Raw genomic sequence first — 20,526 nt, forward strand, 5'->3', positions numbered from 1 at the left:
TTTTATTAGATTCTGATTTTTGTAACATAGCTTTCTTGTGAGATTCTGAAATTTTGTGCTCAAATATTTTTTTCCCGAAGGCTTGTTTGTTGTTGATTAATATTATTTCCGTTGGGATGAACGTTGCATTCTACCCATACTTTCATTAGCTTAAGTCCTACCCCTTTAGCAACTCCTAATCCTAATTTACTTTCCTCCTTACATATATTGCAGCCTAAATTTTTATTTTCTGCAAATAACCACTTGTTCTGTGACAAAAAATAACGGTACCGAGACTTGTTCCAACAGTCTGGAAAATCTTGATTTCGGTAGCTAGGTCCTTGAATTTCACAGTCGATGGTAGAAGGTGTAGAACCATAACCTAGATTCTCCCTTGAATCTGCATCACACGTTTCAGCAACATTTAACCCAGGCTCTGTCTTCATACTCGCGTCTTTAATGAAACTAATGTTCTCGGAACTCCATTCAGTTTCGTTTTTACTTGAGCCATCACACGCCTTTTTAATATTCTTTGATTCTTCATCTTCATCCCCAGCACGTTTTTTTGAACCCAGTAAACTCATGGTCACACTCACAAATCACTTTCACAGCCACTGGAAAACTTGGAAGGTACTACGGTTCTACTGATGTTCATTAACTGCAAAGAGATTCCATAATATCTGCTTCACAGTAACACATTGAGCAAAACATGAAATAAAATTTGCATTCACACAAACATAACGAGTGGAAGAAAGTAGTCGTGCTCACTTCCTGCTCTCCGGATCCAATAGCAGTGTAGCCAACCTTAGAGAACCAGAAAACCGCCCAGGAGTGTAAAAGCGACCGCATCTTACGAACATAAAACCGTAAGGTTCGATATTAGTCCGCTAGAGTACACCCATGACGATTCAGCGCTATGTATAGATTATAAGATTTTGTTACTGAATGTAAAAATGTTACGTCATTCTAAAGTGGGAAAATATTTTCCGGAACGGCGTTCCGGCCCGTTCCGGTCCAACTAAACCACTGGCTGCATGGCTGCTGTTCGTCTTGTGGGCTATATAGGCACTGAATATGGTCAAGTTTATTAATTCACTGCTACTTGTCACAGTTTTTGGGAAAGTACATTTCAAAATAAATACTGAATCAATGAGATGATTGTCCTTCAATTATGGTAACAATATCTATAGTACCTAACGTCTATTTCGTTTTCTGTTACAAAATGCTGCAAACATGGAAAGTAGTCCATTTCTCCTCCTTAATTGATTTTTCACTTTTAAGAAGAAGACTGCATGTAGAAAAGGAAATTAGAGTAGCTTATCTCAGTTAGTACCAAGGTTTGACAAGCAGAAACTTTATCAATAAGCCCTTCCTTGCAGAGACTTATTTAACGAGTTCAATTTTGCAAAAATTATCACTTAAATAAGCAATTTTCAACAGAATGTCAGTGTCCAGAAAGCACTTACAGTCCCGTGCAAATTTATCTGAACACGGCAATAAAGTACACGTTTTTCATTTATTTTCATTTATTTACATAATACGTACCTTGAATACCTTCTAATAGCTAATATGTCCTCTTTTGTGTTTTATATGTTCTTTCACATGATATGGCATTGATTCCACATGCTTTGAGCACATATTTTTCAGTTCATCATCATGAAACCACACTTTAATTAATTTGATAGAAGGCAGTTAGGGTTTAGGAAAGGTTATTCCACTGAAGCTCAACTTGTAGGATTCCAGCAAGATATAGCAGATATCCTGGATTCAGGAGGTCAATTGGACTGTATCACGATTGACCTATCTAAGGCATTTGATAGGGTAGATAATGGGAGACTACTGGCAAAAATGAGTGCAATTGGACTTGACAAAAGAGTAGCAACTAAGATTCGTAAATGGAGCTAGTCATTCATGACTTCTGGGGTTACTTCCATACATGGCCAGTAACGAATTCACACCAAAAAAACAGCAATGCTTTGCCGCTTTTCTGATCACAGAAGTTTGTTTTTTGGTTCCCATCATGTTAGCTCCCAGCATCACTGTAGCCCATCCTTTACTTGTTAACTGCTCCTCACAGACTACAAATGCTGTATTGGACAGTCAATGTTGTACAAAATTCAAGTTACAGAGTATTTTTTGCTTCAAGTGAGGAAAAATTTGCTTCGAAAAATCAAGAAATTTGTGAAACCAAATTTCGAGTAATAGAGAAATAAATACACGTGAAGAATAGGACAAACAGCTGTAAAATTGAAGTTACTTTGATATCCTGAAAATTCGAGTAATGGAGGTTCGGGGTTCAACTGTACTACCACCTCAAAAATCCTCCAGAGTGACTCATCTCAAAATAAATACTGCTTTTATTCACAACAATCACAACACAAATTAAACAACGCTGAATAACAGTGGAAATAATGTATAGAGAGTGCAGGAACTAAGAATAAATCATGTGTAACACACTATCGCTAACCATTAGGAAAATAATGAAAAATGTTCCATTGTTCCAATTAATTCACACGGGATGTAGCACTGACATGATTTTCTTTTTCTAGATGACAATAGTTTTCTCACTAAATTTCAAAAATGCATGATAATGTATTTCTTCTGGGAAGCCTGCTGTGCTGCTATAAAATAAGAGAGACATATGCTCAGCCCTGTAATTTGGCACAGTTTTCTGAAAAATCTAACTTTAAGAAGTAGAGTTTTAAAGGAGTTCACCACATTTATGACAGTTTGGAGAACTTCATTCAAATTATCACTGCACAGGATTCTGAGGTAAGCTCACACATGATCCAATTCACACAAATATGCAAGTCCTTGAGAGCAGGCAAAGAAGGAAAATAAAATTGAAGGGGGGAAATAAAATATACAAATATTTGACAGTTTCACAAAGACGAGAAAAACTTATTTCTTTACAGTTTTCTTGTAAGTTTACACAGCTGTTTTCATCATTAATAAGGAAAACTCCATGGCACCTCTGGAGGTCATTCAAGCCGCCCGAGGGTGCCATGGCACAGCGGTTAAAAACCTATGCTCTAACAAAAATAAAAATTGAATGGAAGTTTTTGCCACAGCTTGCTTAAGTGTAACCTTCAGTAGAACAGTAAATTGAAATTGACAATTCAGAGTACAAAAACAAATGTATAAAAAATACATACTGTCTCTAAAGTCTTGAAACTCCAGTCACCAACTTGAAAAGCATAATTATTTGTGGTGTTCATGCAACATTTCACTTTCAAAGTCTCTGATGGACTAAACAGTGGGAACTTTGTGACTATTCTGTAGTTTGGAACATTGCAGGGCCTTAACTCCTAGAATTGTTTCCCTAGCAACTGGTTCTGAGAAGTTAGCATTTTGAGGTTTTACTCAGATTTTCAGAGTCTCTGGACCACTGTGGCATGGCAGCTTCAGAATTAGAGGGCCAAAAGAAAGGATTTTTGTTTCTTTTTTAGACTATTTTCCCTATAGGATGGTTCCACCTGAGGTGAGGATATCATTCACCTTCAACCTTTTGAGGACAGTGTTTCTGAGCAACAGACATGATCTTGGATACAACTGGGGATGATAAGTTCATCACCGCATATTTTACAATGAAATAGGGTTTTGTTTTTAATACTCATTGACTTGTTAGGTAATAAATAAGGAGAAAGAAGTGAGTTAACAGGCAGGCAGCCACAAGGACCTTGAGAAAAAGTCTTGCACTAAATCACGTACAATACATACTTTCGGAGGAAACAACTAATGTCATCTACAAGAAAATTTCATAAGGCTTATCACCATAAATTCCAAATTGCTCCCTTGGCTGGCCTATCAAAGATGATAATTGATCATTGTGGCTCAGTATTAGTGATTAGGGAACTTTTGTAAATTATGTGCGAGCAAAGCTATTATTCATAAGCATAGAAGTACACTAGGCAGACCTATCACATTGATTCTACAAACTTTGCTGTTCTAACTGAAAAGATAAACTTATACAAAATATTAATTTATGTGATATAATACACACAGTAAATGAACAAACAATAAACAGACTCAAGAAACTGGCAGTAAGTTAGCAATGCACATGCCTTAATACCCAGTACTAAACTGCATCTTTCTTCTATCATTCTTTGAAACAAAAATCATACCTCAGTATTGTTTCTACCTGGCACTTGGCATTGCCACCCAATGATCCCGAATTATTGGAAAGAAGTCATCAGAATCAAGTTTGATACAGACATGTCAAACCTCAATCAGCACATTAGAAGAAATAAAACATTAATATGAGACATGATGCAGAACAGGGTATGAAAATGAGATTGGTCCAAATGGCTTAAACAGGAACCAAGAAAGTAAAGATTTGCTGGACTTCTGTCTAAGGAATAACCTCATAATTAAGAACACTTTTTTCCAGAAGAGATCCAGCCATAAAGTAACAAGATACAGTTGAGATGGACAGCAGAAATCTTTAATCGATTATATTATCTCTGATAAGGAAGCTAGTTTGTTTATCACTAATGTGAAAGTATTGCCAGGAGAAAGCCTGGACAGTGACCACAGATTACTGATGGCAACCTTTAGAAACATCCCAGTGGAAAATGTGAAGACCAGGCAAAAACCCAAAATAGGGGTGTAGAAATTGGATGAACCTGAAGAAAAGGAAGAATTCCAAAGAAGGATTTGTGACCCGCTCCTGACAGATGAGATAGAAATGGGAGAAAAGGAATGGACCTGATTCAAGAAAATACTTGTGAGCTCACCTGTTGATATTGTAGGAAAAACAAGTTGTATACCAAAATAAAAGGAAACTTCTTATGTGCAGCAAGCATAAAATATAGCAATACGGCAAGACGAGAAAGAGATAAAGAGACCCTAAAAGGCGCAGATAAGAATTACGTAAAACTGAAAGAAGTAGAACTGAAGTATAGACACCTAAAAATCAGAGCAAGGAGAGTAATTAAATCTGAGAAAGAGTAAAACTGGTTTGAATTTACTGACAAATTAGTAGAAGACAGTAAATTATATAAGAAACTTCTGTACAGAATTGTGAAAAACAAAAGAACTATTCATCTACCAATTAAAGCATTGGAAAGATGATTGAATTATAACGTGGAGAGAGGAAGACATTAGGGAAGAGATGAGAAGGTATTTTTCTTCCTTGTACAATGGAACAGACCCAGCAGAAATCGCTCAAAGAGATTTGGAATTAGATACTGGGAACAAGGTTGGAAAAAGTTAATCCCCATTGACTTGGTTTGAGACTGAAAATGCTCTGAACAGTATGAGCAAAGGCAGATCACCTGGCCTCGATAAGGTGAGCTCAGGCGTGATTAAAGCTGCTGGAACTCATGGACTTCAGTGGCTATTTAGAGTGATGATTGTTGTGTGGAATGAAGAAAAAATCCTGATTGACTGGACTAAGGGTTGTATAGTCCCCCTTTTCAAGAAATGAAATAGATGGATATGTGGCAATTATAAAGGAATCGTACTCCTGTCTCATGAACTTAAGTTGATGGAGAAAGTGATAGAGAAAAGACTACGAATGATCATTGAACCACAGCTTGAGAAAGAACAATATGGGTTTCGAGGTAACAGATCAACAATGGAAAACCATTGGGAAAAGGGGGAAAATGTCATCTTTATCTTTCTGGACCTGGAAAAAGCCTATGACAGCATACTGAGGTATAAACTTCGTGCTTGCTTGGGAAGGAGAAATGTTCCAGTATCTCTCATCAGTAAAGTAAAAATATTGTATAAATAATGACAGAGCTGTGTAAGGATAGGAAATTGCTATTCCAACTGGTTTGTAACAAGTAAAGAAGTGCAAAAAAGCAGCACTTTGTCACCTCCACTATATATCACAGTGATGGATAAGATAATGAAAAGAGTGAAACAGCACAGCAAGAACAGTGCATTCAAGGCATTTGCATTTGACGTGGTGATTTGGGGTGGTAATGAGGAAGAAGTTCAAGGAAAGATTAATGCTTGGAATTGTCATTTTAAGGAATTTGGTCTTAAAATCAGCCTTAATATAACAGTTGATATGAAAGTCAACAGACAGAAGTCAGGAGCAAATATCACAGTAGACAGACAGAAATAGCAAGAAGAATATCTTTGTAGTGTCCTGACTGAAGATAACCAATCAAATGCTGAAATCACAAATAGAGTTCAAAGAGGAGCTGTCCTTTACTATCAGGTTAGAAGCCTTCTCTGGGACAGCCAAATTCCAATACTACCCAAACAAACACTTTATCAAGCTTATTTCTTGCCCATAACAACCTATGGCCTTGAAACTTGTTTCATCACAGGCAGGGGTAAAAGTAGACTCCAAGATGCAGAAATGAAATTCCTCCGGACAATGTTACAAAAAACCAGGAGAGATAAGGTCCACAATGAAAGGATTCGCCAAGAGATTCAAATAAGAAAGTCGTTATGTGATACTATAATCAGATTAAGATTGAAATGGTATGGCCATGTAATGAGAAAGGATTCTTGCTCAGCAGCTAAGGAATGGTTGTAAAAAACCTTAAACGGCAAAAGATCTAGAGGCAGACCTCGAAGCAGATGGATCGAACAAGTCAAACAAGATCTAGAACATAGAGGAGTGGATTGGAACCAAGTACAGGAAGAAGAATGGTACCTGAATTGACTGAATTGGTGAGCTCTCATACACCGCACCTAGGAAACTGGAGATGGTTAGCTGATGATAATGATGGTGATACAGAAAATTGAGTGGGACATGTGCTACCTGTTCCCATCTCTAACAATGCCCAGGGTTGTGTGGATGTCTGCATATTTGTGTCCTGCATTTACTAAGTGGTTGACAAAAGGAGATTTTGTATTATATTAGAGAACTCTGATGTGTTGTTCTGTGTACCTAATTTTGATTCGTTTGTCCAATGTAGAGATTTAGACATATATGGTAGGAAATGTGAGTTAGTAAGCATCAGGTAAGTAATATATCTCTGTTTAGTGGATGCTGTTACTAGGTTGAATTCTGTTAAGGGCACTGGTCTTTGTTATAGATACTGTCTTGTGTACTAATTTTCTGATCTCTTGACCAAGTTTTTGTGTACGAGGAATGAAATATGTTAGGTACCTGTATTGAAATAATTTGTAGATTGAAACCAGTAGCAACTGTCAAGCACATAATACTGTATATTGTTCATTTTAATTTATGGAGAGCAGAGTGGTGGTGGCGAGTCTGTATAATGCTTCTAGTAGCCTAAATCAGCACAATCACTGATAATTCTGATTCATGTTATAACAAAGTACACACTCTTAACACTATAGAACAGTATGAAATACAGTGTATCCCACTTGCTACTGAAACCAACATAAATAATTGTAACATTAATTAATATATTGCAATGCAATTTGAACATGAGTATGTTCATTGTGTAGGAAATGAAAAGGAATGTGTCTGTAATGTAGTAGTACATATGCTTTTGTAACATGGAGTAGCAGTCCAAAACCAGCAAATCACTATCCTGTTTCCTGCCTGATATAGTTCACACAGAATAACTGAAAAATGTATTGGTATACTTCAGAGGAGCGAGTGTTTATTGTTCACACTTGTAGGAAAATAGAATCAATTGAGTCATGTCAACAGCAATACTTGGAGAAGATTGGAGACAGACATCTATCGAGCAAGTCAGAACATTTGGAGCCTATCAAAGAAACTGGAAACTGAGGGAACTTCATTGGATGACCTTGCATGTCTATCCAGAATGAACAGGGCCAACTATTGGCATCTCCCAAGAAGTCACTGTGCCAACTTTCATGGGAATGAGTGTTAGCCACAAACACTTGTTAACATGCTATGATGGGCTGAGTAGCTCAAACGGTAGAGTGCTGATCTTCTGAACCCAACTGGCAGGTTCAATCCTGGTTCAGTCCGGTGGTATTTGAAGGTGCTCAAATACGTCAGCCTCATGTCTGTAAATTTACTGGTGCGCACAAGAACTCCTGCGGGAAAAAAGTCGTAGTTTGTGCAATGTAAAAACAATAACATTATCATTATTAACAAGCTATAAAGAACCTGAAACATAATGTGTACTATTATTCCATAGTCCATGAATTAAAAGAGTCTTATCAAGTGAAAAGAGTGGCATACTGTCGATTGATTCAGACATTTCTTCAGGAATATCCCTGCATTCTGGACAACACCTGGTTCCTGCTTGAGGCATGGTTGCACCTATCAGAATACATTTACTGTATTTACAAAATCTATGTGGCCGTGATTTGAATCCCAGCCAATGCATGTGGGAGTTTTGAAATGAAAAGTCACATCCTTGTGGTTCAGATTCCATGTAAAACTAGAGGTCCCATAGCTATGATCACCATATCAACAGCCACATAAACACTACAACTTGCTTTTCAAAATTTAGTGTTGTGTTTGGCAACTGCCCCTTTTTTTTTTTTTTTGCTATTTGCTTTACATCGCACCGACACAGAAATGTCTTATGGCGACGATGGAATAGGAAAGGCCTAGGAATTGGAAGGAAGCGGCCGTGGCCTTAATTAAGGTACAGCCCGGCATTTGCCTGGTGTGAAAATGGGAAACCACGGAAAATCATCTTCAGGGCTGCCGACAGTGGGGCTCGAACCCACTATCTCCCGATTACTGGATACTGGCCGCACTTAAGCGACTGCAGCTATCGAGCTCGGTACTGCCCCTTTTTGAGGGACTTTAGTCACTATGCTTTCCTAGTCTGATCCACATGGTTATTTTGTACAGGGATATCTGAAAGGGAGAGTTTACCAAAACAAACCACAGTTCACAGCAAACAAAGCATCAACCAAGAAATTCAGACAGTGACTTCACACAAACTTTCTAAAATATAGTATGCTGGCTTAATCTTGCGAGGACATGCATGGTGGCCTTTTCCAGCACATGTTATGATGTTATTGCATTTTACACAAAATGAAATAAGTCTGCTTCAGTTATTGTTACCATTATTAAAGAAATGTCAGGTTCAGTAGCAAGTGTGTAAGAAAAACCTAAATGGTAAGCTTACAAGCAAAACACATTAAGTTAGTTTTTGAGTTTTTGACATTTTCACAGTACCCTATGTGATTATTTTCCACTCTATTCACTAGTGATATCCATTAAGTCATACAAGGTCAATTTGATTACTAATTTTTTAATTTTTATTTTCCTGCTAAGTCTCAAGAGAGGTAAAATTAGGTAATTTAGGTAAAATATGTTAATACAGTTTCAGCCAGTCAATACTATTGCAGATACTCTAACAAGCCCAGTGCATAATTTTAAAGATAAATTCTGTATTCTTATTCTCAGAGCAGATATTGGCAATGTAAGACTGTGAAAACCTTCAAATACTTTTTAGTCAAGGGTAACATTATACAGTACTTAGGGTAATTTGTTTTGCTTGTAAACCAACATCATATAACAAAGCATCAACATTCTCAATGGACAAACAAATTTAAATTACATGCACAGTACAGCTACACCATACAAAACCGCCTTTCTAACCACAATGTTGGTAATCAACACAGGACATCAAGAGGTCCTGTCCTAGGAGTCAGTTGCTGAAGATGACCAATGAAAATCAATTCAAATGATTTTTATACAATATATTAACAAATATTAGCATGCAACGTAGGCAGCTGAAGTTTTGTGGGCATCATCTGAGAATGGTCAACGGCAGACTTACAAAGATCTTCTCACTTACCAAAAGTTACAAAACTGGAAGCATATGGTTCAATGAAGGAAAAAAAAAAGACAGCTTCTCAGGCCGCCCCAAATTTTGTAAAATGGTAATCTCGTGGCCTCCTCTACCAAAGCTTGTCAAATCTTGAAAAACTCTTTGGCAGGAAAGGAAGGAAAAACTAATAGCAGGGCTAAAGAGGTATTGGGAATGAAAACAAGCATCCAAAAAGAACTAGTCATAAGCGCTCCATAGTGGGCTTAATTAACTAATAATAACTAACAAGTATGAGACAAATGAAGTTAGAATATTTCCTTTTAATTAGTTTTTAGTATCTGAAATATTTAATCCTTATTAATGACATTTTATTCTAGTGGATAGCAGTGTGCCATTTGAAATGTCACTCAACACATACTTACGGGAGGTCTGTAACCTACGTGGGACCAAGTACATGTGCCAAGAGGGAGGCTGCGGTACATGTGTCGTGTCTCTAACTGTCCAGGACTCTACTACTGACAAGAGTAGAACCATTGCTGTCAACTCGGTAAGATTTTTTCCTAAAAGAGAATGTCTCTCTTTCTAGCTACAGTATCTAAGGGTCATTTCATTAGTCATGGAAACTTTGTTATAACTTCTAACAGAGGTGCAGCAATGAAAATCCACCATATGCATCTGAAGGTAAATGGAATGTGCTTCTCATTGCTAGCACCAAATAGGGCTCAGACACAGTAGCTGACAATAGGGGCTAATAGATCTTTTCCTTTTTGAAAAAATGTAAAAAATGTAAACCTACAACCTGTTTTCCAGTCTTTGACCGGGCCAGGGATGTAATGAATGAACGATATATATAGGCTATCAGTACAATGGGGTCGCCACTCCCAAAGTGATTTATGAATGACTGTTAAATGCTATGAAATGATAATGGAGAGTGTTGCTGGAATGAAAGATGACAGGGAAAACTGGAGTACCCGGAGAAAAACCTGTCCCACCTCCACTTTGTCCAGCACAAATCTCACATGGAGTGGCCGGGATTTGAACCACGGTATCCAGCAGTGTGAGGCTGATGTGCTGCCGTCTGAGCCACAGAGGCTCATTTGAAAAAATATATTCAACCATTATTTACAGTAGGCACAGTTGTTACTCAAATGCATAGCTTGGTGGTGCATCAAACTCCTGCCCTCGAACATGGCTTCTCACAGCGCAGTTTCATTTCAGAACAGAATATAGAAGATAAATATAGATGGGTAGAGAAGAACTTGGATTGATGAGGAGAGAGTCTATCTGTTTGAAGACAACAGTGCATGAAGATGTGAATATTGTTTTTGTCCTTTTGTGTTTTCATGTCTGTCCTTGCTTCCTATTTCTGACACTGACTGATCATTGTGTTTGTCCTATTGTATGTTCCTTCTCATATCCTTATCTTTCTATATATGCAACCAACACTAAAAACTTCATCTCTGGTCCATATTGAAAGGAGATAACATACAATAGAGGGAAATTTGATTGATTGGTGGTTAGTGGTGCGCAGCTGTGAGCTTGCATTCAAGGGATAATGGGTTCGAACCCCACTGTCGGCAGTCCTGAAGATGGTTTTCCATGGTTTCCTATTTTCACACCAGGCAAATGCTAGGGCTGTACCTTAATTAAGGCCACAGTCACTTCCTTCCCACTCCTAGCCCTTTCCTATCCCATAATCACAAAACCTAATGTACCTGTGTCGGTGTGACATAAAGCCGCTTGTGAAATAAAACTTTATATATGACCTTGTTTGCCACTTGTTTGTCCTTTCCCAGCACTTACAGTGACAAGTTAGCATAGGAATCCAAATTCCTACAATGGTGGGAGAAGGGGGTGAACACTATTTAACAGATACTGAGAAAGCAAACCTCTTTAGTAGGGAATTCAGAGATTCAGTAGAAGATTGTCAGGACTTGGAAACCGTAACAGAAGATAGAGAGGGAGAGACACACAGGGAGAAAAGAAGCTTCTCATTCACAAATGAAGATATTTTCAGAGAAATCCAACTGCTTCAGCAAGGAAAAGCAGCAGGAAGTGATCAAATTACTGGGGAGGTATTAAAGACAATGGGGTGGTATATAGTGCCTTATTTAAAATTTCTCTTTGACTATGTCATAAATAATAGTGTGATACCAAAGGAATGGAAGGAATCTATAATAATACCAATTTATAAAGGAAAGGGTGATAAAAGGAAACCAGAGAACTACAGACCAATCAGCCTGACCAGTATAGTTTGTAAAATACTGGAGAGTTTAATATCAAAGTACATCAGAGAGATATGTGATGATAAAAATTGGTTCATGAGGAGCCAGTATGGATTTAGAAAGAAATTTTCTTGCGAGGCACAACTGGTGGGATTTCAGCAGGACATATCAGATCAGTTGGATTCAGGAGGCCAGTTAGATTGCATAGCCATAGATCTTTCCAAAGCCTTTGATAGAGTGGAACATGGAATATTATTAAAGAAATTGGAGGGAATAGGATTGGACATAAGGGTTATACGTTGGATAAGAACATTTCTAAATTCAAGGGTTCAGAAAGTCAAAGTAGGAAATAATATATCACAGGAAGAGAAAGTTTGGAAGGGAATTGCACAGGGTAGTATAATCGGTCCATTACTTTTCTTAATATACGCAAATGATTTAGGGAACAATATAACATCGAAAATAAGATTGTATGCAGATGACATAATTGTTTATAGGGAAATAAATAACATTGAGGATTGTTCAGAATTACAAAGGGACCTTGAGAGTATCCAAGAATGGGTTGAAGAAAATAATATAAAGATTAATGGAGGCAAATCAACTGTTACAACATTTACAAACAGGAGCTTTAAAACTGAATTTGAATATACTTTGGATGAGGTAGTTATCCCAAAAGATGGCAAGTGCAAATACTTGGGTGTGAGATTTGAAAGTAATTTGCACTGGAAGGGTCATGTGGATGACATTGTTGGGAAAGCATACAGATCGTTACATGTCATAATGAGGCTACTTAAAGGATGCAACAAAGAATTAAAAGAAAAAAGTTACTTAAGTATGGTTCGTCCATTATTAGAATATGCAAACAGTGTTTGGGATCCTCACCAAGAATACCTAATAAAAGAACTAGATGGTGTGCAGAGGAAAGCAGCAAGGTTTGTAACAGGGGATTTCAGGAGAAAGAGTAGTGTATCAGAAATGTTAAAGGAACTTGGGTGGGAAACTTTAAGTAAGAGAAGAAATAAAACTAGACTGATAGGATTATATAGAGCCTATACAGGAGAAGAAGCATTGAGAGATATCCGTGAGAGGTTTCAGTTGGAAAATAATTATATTGGTAGAACTGACCACAAGTACAAAATTAGAAGGAATTTTAGCAGAAGCGATTGGGGTAAATTTTCATTCATTCGGAAGGGCGTGAAGGAGTGGAACAGTTTACCAGGGGTGGTGTTTGATCCTTTTCCAAAATCTGTACAGATATTCAAGAAGAGAATAAACAACAACAGAGAAAATAAATTAAATGTTAGAGGGCATTCAACCAGTGCAGAATATTGTAAATAAAAAATGTGTGTTTAAAAAAAAAGAATTAATTCCATCCCCTGGTCCATGGAGTTTGGACAGCCCAGGTAGGGGACTGCCTGTAGGGGTGAAGTACAGTGGGGAATTCGAGGACCCTGGGACCGCTACGGTAGCTGTGAAGGCCCTTCAGGAACTCTGAAAAGTGGTGGCAAAAGGGGCTCTGGTTAAGACACAGCAGGTCGTTATGCTACTTAGGTTGCAAAATGTGTAAAATATAAATATGTAAATAAATTCAATGTTAATTTTAATCTTATACCAGTTGTATAGTATTATTAGAAGTAATTTCACATACTGTATATGAGTTGACTATGTTTGTAAGATATTATAAGTAGAATTCTGTAAACAATATAAATTTATTAAGGATGATGTGTGTGTTTAATAGAAAAAATTATTAGCGTAAATTGTATAATATTGTATTCTAGGAAAATTTTCTTCGTCTCCTGTTAATTTAAAATTTAGTGCTTGACAATAATGTATTTTAGTATACCATTTGCCATGGAGGTGGACACCTCATTTGCAAATAAAGAGATTTTTTTTTTGAAGAGTGAGCCATAGAAAGAGCATACAAGGACGATAATGGAAACACAAAATGACAATTTCCATCTTCAGATAGGTGGATTTTTTTCTCATTAATCGCAGTTCTATAACTACTCTGCTTCCAATCAGCTTGTTTCTGCTTCCCAGCTTCATGAGGAGGGGAGGTATAAGCATTCATTGAAAAACATTTAATCTGGAGAGGTTGGGCATCTGATTTGGGTTCCAAGGGTGATAACTTTTTCATCTCTTTTGCCTTAGATTAATCCCATCCTCTAAAGCCATTTATACTGTAAACTATCACTTTATTTACAGTGTCTACTGCCTGTGTTCTCATGTAGTGGTAAGAGTGTTACCACAGTGGAAGGACTTGGTTCAAAGAAGACTGGTTACAGCCTAGAGCAGCGCACCCTTGCAGACTTCAATGGCTCCCAGTGCGGCTACTGCAGCCCTGGTATGGTCATGAACATGCATAGGTTGGTTTTCTTATATAAATTATCAGGTAAACAAATTAGGGGATGTATACTGCATGTACGTAAAATCATTGTTGAACAAGAATGAAGCTTTTAGGTAAGTTCAAGATCAGGCAGTGAATTCTCTCAGAGTGGTAGTAGGTACAGTACAATATCCAAAGTCAAATCATGATGTAACCAAGCTAATACTTAAGTTCTTAACTGTGTTCTGTTACACCTTTTTAGAAGGAATCGATTTTCAGCCATCCTAGGGTGCCACTAATAGTGTAGCATGCAAATTGATTCAAACACATTTGTTTTTAAGACGTTTTATAACTAACTAGAGGGCCCATGCTGCTCCACTGCATTTGTTGTGAATAGGTGAAATAATGTGTTTTGATATGAAACTGCTCCATGGGTACTTTCTTGAATATTTATTTTTCGGATTTATATTACCTGTTAATTTTGTGTCAAGTGAAGTGTTACAGATTTCTTTTTTGTGAGGCTGGTTGATATTTTATGAACTATTTTGTCATTTTAGAGTTGTTGTTGTTGTTGTTTGTTTGTTTTCAAGCTTGGTTAGCAGAAATAATGAGGATCCAGGGTGTTTTTTAATGTGTTATAATATCATTGATGAATTATGAAGGATTCTATCACGTCAGTGATCACTGATCTGCATTTAGTGCTTTAGCCCAGCTGGCAGATTCCCTATCATTTTACCTGTCTTTTCTTCAATTATTTCAAAGAACTTGGAAATCTATCAAACATTTCCCTCAATAAATTGATCCAATCCCTAACTCCTCTTCTTACAAATAAATATTTGCCCTAATTTGTCCTCTTGAATTCCTACTTTATCCTCATATTGTGATCTATCCTACCTTTATAAGCTCCACTCAAGCTTATTCGTCTACACGCCAATAGCAGATCAACTTATGGGAGGGGGCTTATGATAGAACATAATGAAGGTGCTTGTGCGTGTGCAGCGCACGCATTGCATGAGTGTCATTATAAATACATGAATACAAATTAATTACGTTGATATTCAGATTGCAGTACACTACAGAATCTTACATTAAAATACAGAAGAACAGTATGATCAAGCTCAGTAGTTTTACAGCGAATGGTATTTTCAGTTTGCAATCTAAAATCCAACTGTCAAGACTTCTTAGAAGATAGAATTAAGAGATTTGTCGGTTTTACAATTATGTCTCTGAATGTTCAAAAGAGTCAACTCACTGAGAACATGGGCCCCCATAGGATAGTTTGAGGGGGGGGGGGGGGGAGGGGGCTAGACCTGCGCGTCTGTAGTATTTTTAATATTTTGGAAGATGAATGGCGACTTGTATTCCATGGTAGAATACCACACACGGTATCCCCTACCACTTGTATGTAATACTGATTTTTAAATCATTTTCTTGAAAGAAAAACACCTGACCATATTAGATTCTTTTTTCCTTTCCCTTAGAGCTAGGGGGGGGGGGGGGCCTCCCCACCTTGCACCCGGGCATGGGCGCCCATGACTGATAATAAATGTATTGATTAGGTGGAAAGTTCCTGTCTTTATATTTGTAAATACACTACTCCTTTGTCGGAAATCACCAGAAGAAATTATGCTGTTTTACTTTGGATCTTCTCCAATTCTTGTATGAAGTAATCCTGGTGGGAGTCTCACACACTGAAACTATCCTCTGATTGGGGGTCTTACCCTCTGATTGACCTCCTTACTACAACTCGCAAATACCCTCATAACCATATGAGGGAATGTGTAACCTTTATGTACTACCCTATCTCATTAATGAATGAAGATCTTTCCTTACATTAACACCTAGATTTTGATTCCTATGAGGTACTATCATCTGATCAACAGTGTAATTAAATCTGAGAGGACTTTTCCTCTTTGTGAAATGAAAGACTTTTCATCCCATTTACCCCATCATACACTTGTCTGCTGTCCATCTCACAACATTGTTGATCTCTTTTTGAAGTCGCTTATAAACCTATAATGTATTTAACATACACAGTATAACATCAGAAAAAAAGCCTTATCTGTGATTCCAGATAACCATTTCAGGATCAGATAATGCTTCAACTACTCTAATTCTATGAGTTCTTTCTAAAAATTTAGCCCCCCCCCCCCCCCCATTCAACCACTCTTTTGTCCATTAGCCCTCATTTTCGTCAGTAATCTCTAATGAGCTACCCTATCAAAATCCTTGAATCGATACCCATGTGGGTGGGGGCAATAGAATACACCCATGGTATCCCCTGCCTGTCATAAGAGGCAAATAAACGGAGCCCAGGAACTCTCAACTTGCAAGCATGGGTTGGTGACCATGGGGACTTTGGCTGACTCCTGGCATCACTTCCCTTTTCTTGCAAACCATGTTCTTCACTTTCATTTAACCTGTCCAATCTCTCTTGGTCATTTCTTTCTCAACAATTGCTTTAAACCCATCCCAGAGTCTGTTTACATTTTTATTTACCGTTTTCCACCGATCATAGTTACTTTATAAAAACGCCCTCATGCCTGTTTTATGAGCCATATGGTACTACCTAATAGTTCTAATTTTAATACCTTCCTTTCTATCATATTTATTTTTAACTTCAATAAAAACAGCTTTGTGATCACTAATACCATCTATTACTTCGGTTTCTCTATAGAGCTCATCTGGCTTTACTAGCACCACATCCAAAATATTCTTCCCTCTAGTTGGTTCCATCACTTTTTGAATCAGCTGCCCTTCCCATATTAAATTATTTGCCATTTGATGGTCATGCTTCCTGTCATTCGCATCACCTTCCCAATTGACATTTAGTAAATTGAGATCACCCGCTACAATCACGTTCCTTTCCATATCGTTTCCCAAATAGCTGATTATCTTATAAAATAATTCTGAATCAGCGTCAGTGCTACCCTTTCCCGATATGTACACTCCAAAGACATCAAGTTGCCTATTATCTTTAGAGATGAGCCTTACACCCAGAATTTCATGTTTGTCATCTTTAAGTTAATTGTAGCTTACAAATTCTTCTTTCAACAGAATGAATACTCCCTCTCATACCATTCCTATCCTATCTCTATGATACACACTCCAGTCCTGTGAGAAAACTTCTGCATCCATTATATCTTTTCTCAGCCATGATTCAACTCCTATTTCAATATCTGGTAAGTATGTATCTATTAAATTACTTAATTCTATTCCTTTCTTTACAATACTTCTACAGTTCAGCACTAACATTTTTATGTCATCCCTACTTGATTTCCAGATCCTTGTACCATTATCACCATTTCCTAGACCACACTGTTTCCCTGAATGTACCTCTCTATAAACCTTCTAAATAAATTTCTTAACTTGTATGTACCACTGCGGTTTAAGTGAAGGCCATCTGAGCGCAGATCCCTATTTCCTACCCACCCATTAGGAACTAGAAATCTCACTCCCAGTTTCCCACATACCCACTCTATAGTCTCATTTAAATCCCCAATCACCTTCTAGTCAGTATCCCTCCTACACAGTATTCCACTGATAACAATATCCGCTTCCTTAAACTTTACCCGCGCTGCATTGACCACACATCCCCAACTATGTTGGTACTTATACTTGCTTGCCTTATGCTGTTAGTACCAATGTGAAACACTGCCACCTTCTCCTTTCCCTCCTCTTTCTCTTCTACTTTCCTCAACGTCTGCCTCAACCTAATTCCTGGATAACACTATACCCTGGTTCCCTTTCATCCACACACTTTCCCCTCATGTCTAACAATGGAATCCTCCATGACTAGAGACTCAACCTAACTCACCTCATTTGATCCCCTTCCTTCCTGGTCAGCCCAACTTTCTTCACTGCTGCAGAAGCTACTTCCTCCTCCCTTTCCTCCCTCCCATGATCCTGTTCCACCTATCTTTTCCTATCCTCTGTTCTACATTTCACTTTCCTACCTTTTACTTTCCTTTTATGTCCACACTTCTCAGCAATAGTTCCCTGTTCCTCATTTTCTCTCTGTTGTTCTACCTGCAGTGACATACTGATTTCTTACAGACACCTTTCCGGAATTATGATCTTGAATAGAGCACTTAGCCTGCAATTTCCTTCCCCTTAAAACATTAGACCATCTGTCTTTTACAATTCCCCCCCCCCCCCTTTCCTTCCCATCCCTCTTTTACACCTACAGTATCCTGTACATTGTTTGAGGGAGGCCTATTTTCCTTCCTGTCCTCTGAGAGAATCCTAATCATCTCCCTCAAACTCTCCAACTCCTCGCTCATACTCCTTAATGCCTGGCCACACCCACAGTTCCTACACTTGCACTCCTTAGCCATTCTTTACGGAATAGTGAAAAGAAAAAGAAAATAACTTATTCTGTGCTAAATAAAAATGAAAGGAAAGAAATATTGTCTGGGTTAGTACACAAAGATCACACGACAATAAGGTAATTAATATAGGCTACTACAGCACTACAGTACTACTTAGTTGCACTAAATTGTTATCCTATAGCACCCTAACTGCATGACCACTTACTCAGGAATAAACTAAGATGATTTGGACATGTAAAGATGGAGCAGAAAAGAATACCAAACAGATGATGGAGATGTAGTTCGAGGGAAAGGGAGTGAGAGGGAGACCTACAGTAGAACAAGGTGGATCAATTCAATCAAGAGGAGTGCAAGAAGAAGAAACTTGGACTGGGACAAAATGATGGAAGAGGAATTAAGGAAGTAGAGAGGAAGGTCGATAAATACCATAAATGCCCCGACCTGGCTGGATAAGTTGAAAGAAGGATGATGATGAAGATGATCATCTGAAATATTAACTTGTTTACTGTTTGCTTGAAGGAGCTATACCAAATGAATGGAGAGTAGCTCTTGTAGCCCCAGTGTATAAAAGGGTGATAAACATAAAGCAAATAATTACAGGCCACTCAGCTTGACATGTTGTTTGTATGCTCTGGGAAAGCACTCTTTCTTATTATATTACACGTTTGCAGAATTACTAACTAGTTTGATAGAAGGCAGTTCACGTTCCGGAAAGATTATTCCAGTGAAGTTCAATTTTCAGGATTCCAGCAAGATATAGTAGATATTTTAGATTCAGAAGGTCTAAATGGACTGTATCGCTATTCAGCTAAGGCTGTTGATAGAGTAGATCATGGAAGACTGCTTATGAAAGTGAGGGCTGTTGGATTAGGCAAAAGAGTGGTTGAATGGATGTCTAAATTTCTAGAATATAGAACTTGTAGAATTAGAGTAGGTGAAACATATCTGATCCTATGGTGATTAAGAGAGCAGGTTTTGCAAGGCAATGTTATTGGGCCTTTATGTTTTATTTTTATGTACATAAATGATACAATTCAAGAATTGGAAATCACTGATAATTGAGTTAATCACATTACCAGGGTTTGTAAATAAAGGTTTCAGATCTCTTCATATGGTTATGGGGGTATTTAGGGGTTGTAGTAATAATGTAAGGGGGCCGCCTAGCCGAGGCGGTAAAAGCGTGCTCGGTCCACCCGGAATGACGTGGGTCCGAATCCCCGTCAGGAAGTCGTAAAATTTAAGAAATGAGATTTCCACTTCCGGAGGTGCATATGGTCCTTAGGTTCACTCAGCCTACACCAAAAATGAGTACCAGGTTAATTCCTGGGAGCAAAGGCAGCCAGGCATAGAGCTAGCCACTCTACCCCATCAAGTGCTGAGGTTACGGAGAGTGGGAGCCTTTACTTTCCACCCCTCCAAGGGCCTTCATGGTCTGTACAGAGATGACATTTTTAGTAAGAATGTAAAGGAGAGGGTATTTAAGACATTTGTAAGACCCCAATTAGAGTATGGTTGCAGTGTATGGGACCCTCACGAGGATTATTTTATTCGAGAACTGGAAAAATTCCAAAGGAAAGCAGTGTGATTATTTTTGGGGTGATTTCTGACAAAAGAATAGAGTAGCACAAATGTTGCAAAATTGATCTGAGGAGACTTAGGAATAACATAGCAATCTGCTCAACTAACTGATATGTTCTGAGCATTCAGCAGAGAGATGACGTGGAATGACATTAGTGGATGATTAAGCTTGTGTGTTTTTAAAAGTAGAAAAGATTGTAATATGAAAATAAAACTGAAAATCAAGTGGAGAAACTGCGGTAAATATTCACTTATAGGAAGAGAAATTAGGGATTGGAATAATTTACCAATAGAGACATTTGCTAAATTTCCAACTTCTCTGAAATCATTTAAGAAAAGATTAGGATTGTATCACTATTGACCTATCCGATAGGGAATAGGCCCCATGGGTGACAACCCTAAATGCAGATCAGTGGCGACTGATTGATACTGTTGTGGCTTTC

General features: G+C 37.9%; 1 protein-coding gene across 2 annotated transcripts in view; it reads left to right on the top strand.

Moving 5' to 3' along the window:
* The window catches only part of LOC136877471 (uncharacterized), a 169,427-nt gene that overhangs the window by 14,421 nt on the left and 134,480 nt on the right, over nt 1–20,526 (top strand). For both annotated transcript variants that reach the window (XM_067151530.2, XM_067151532.2), the window contains exons 3-4: nt 10,001–10,170; nt 14,054–14,214. In XM_067151530.2, coding sequence (XP_067007631.2) covers nt 10,001–10,170; nt 14,054–14,214 — 331 coding nt within the window. The remainder of the gene's footprint in view (nt 1–10,000; nt 10,171–14,053; nt 14,215–20,526) is intronic.

This window comes from Anabrus simplex, chromosome 7, assembly GCF_040414725.1.
Source record: "Anabrus simplex isolate iqAnaSimp1 chromosome 7, ASM4041472v1, whole genome shotgun sequence".
Classification (NCBI taxonomy): Eukaryota; Metazoa; Arthropoda; class Insecta; order Orthoptera; family Tettigoniidae; genus Anabrus; species Anabrus simplex.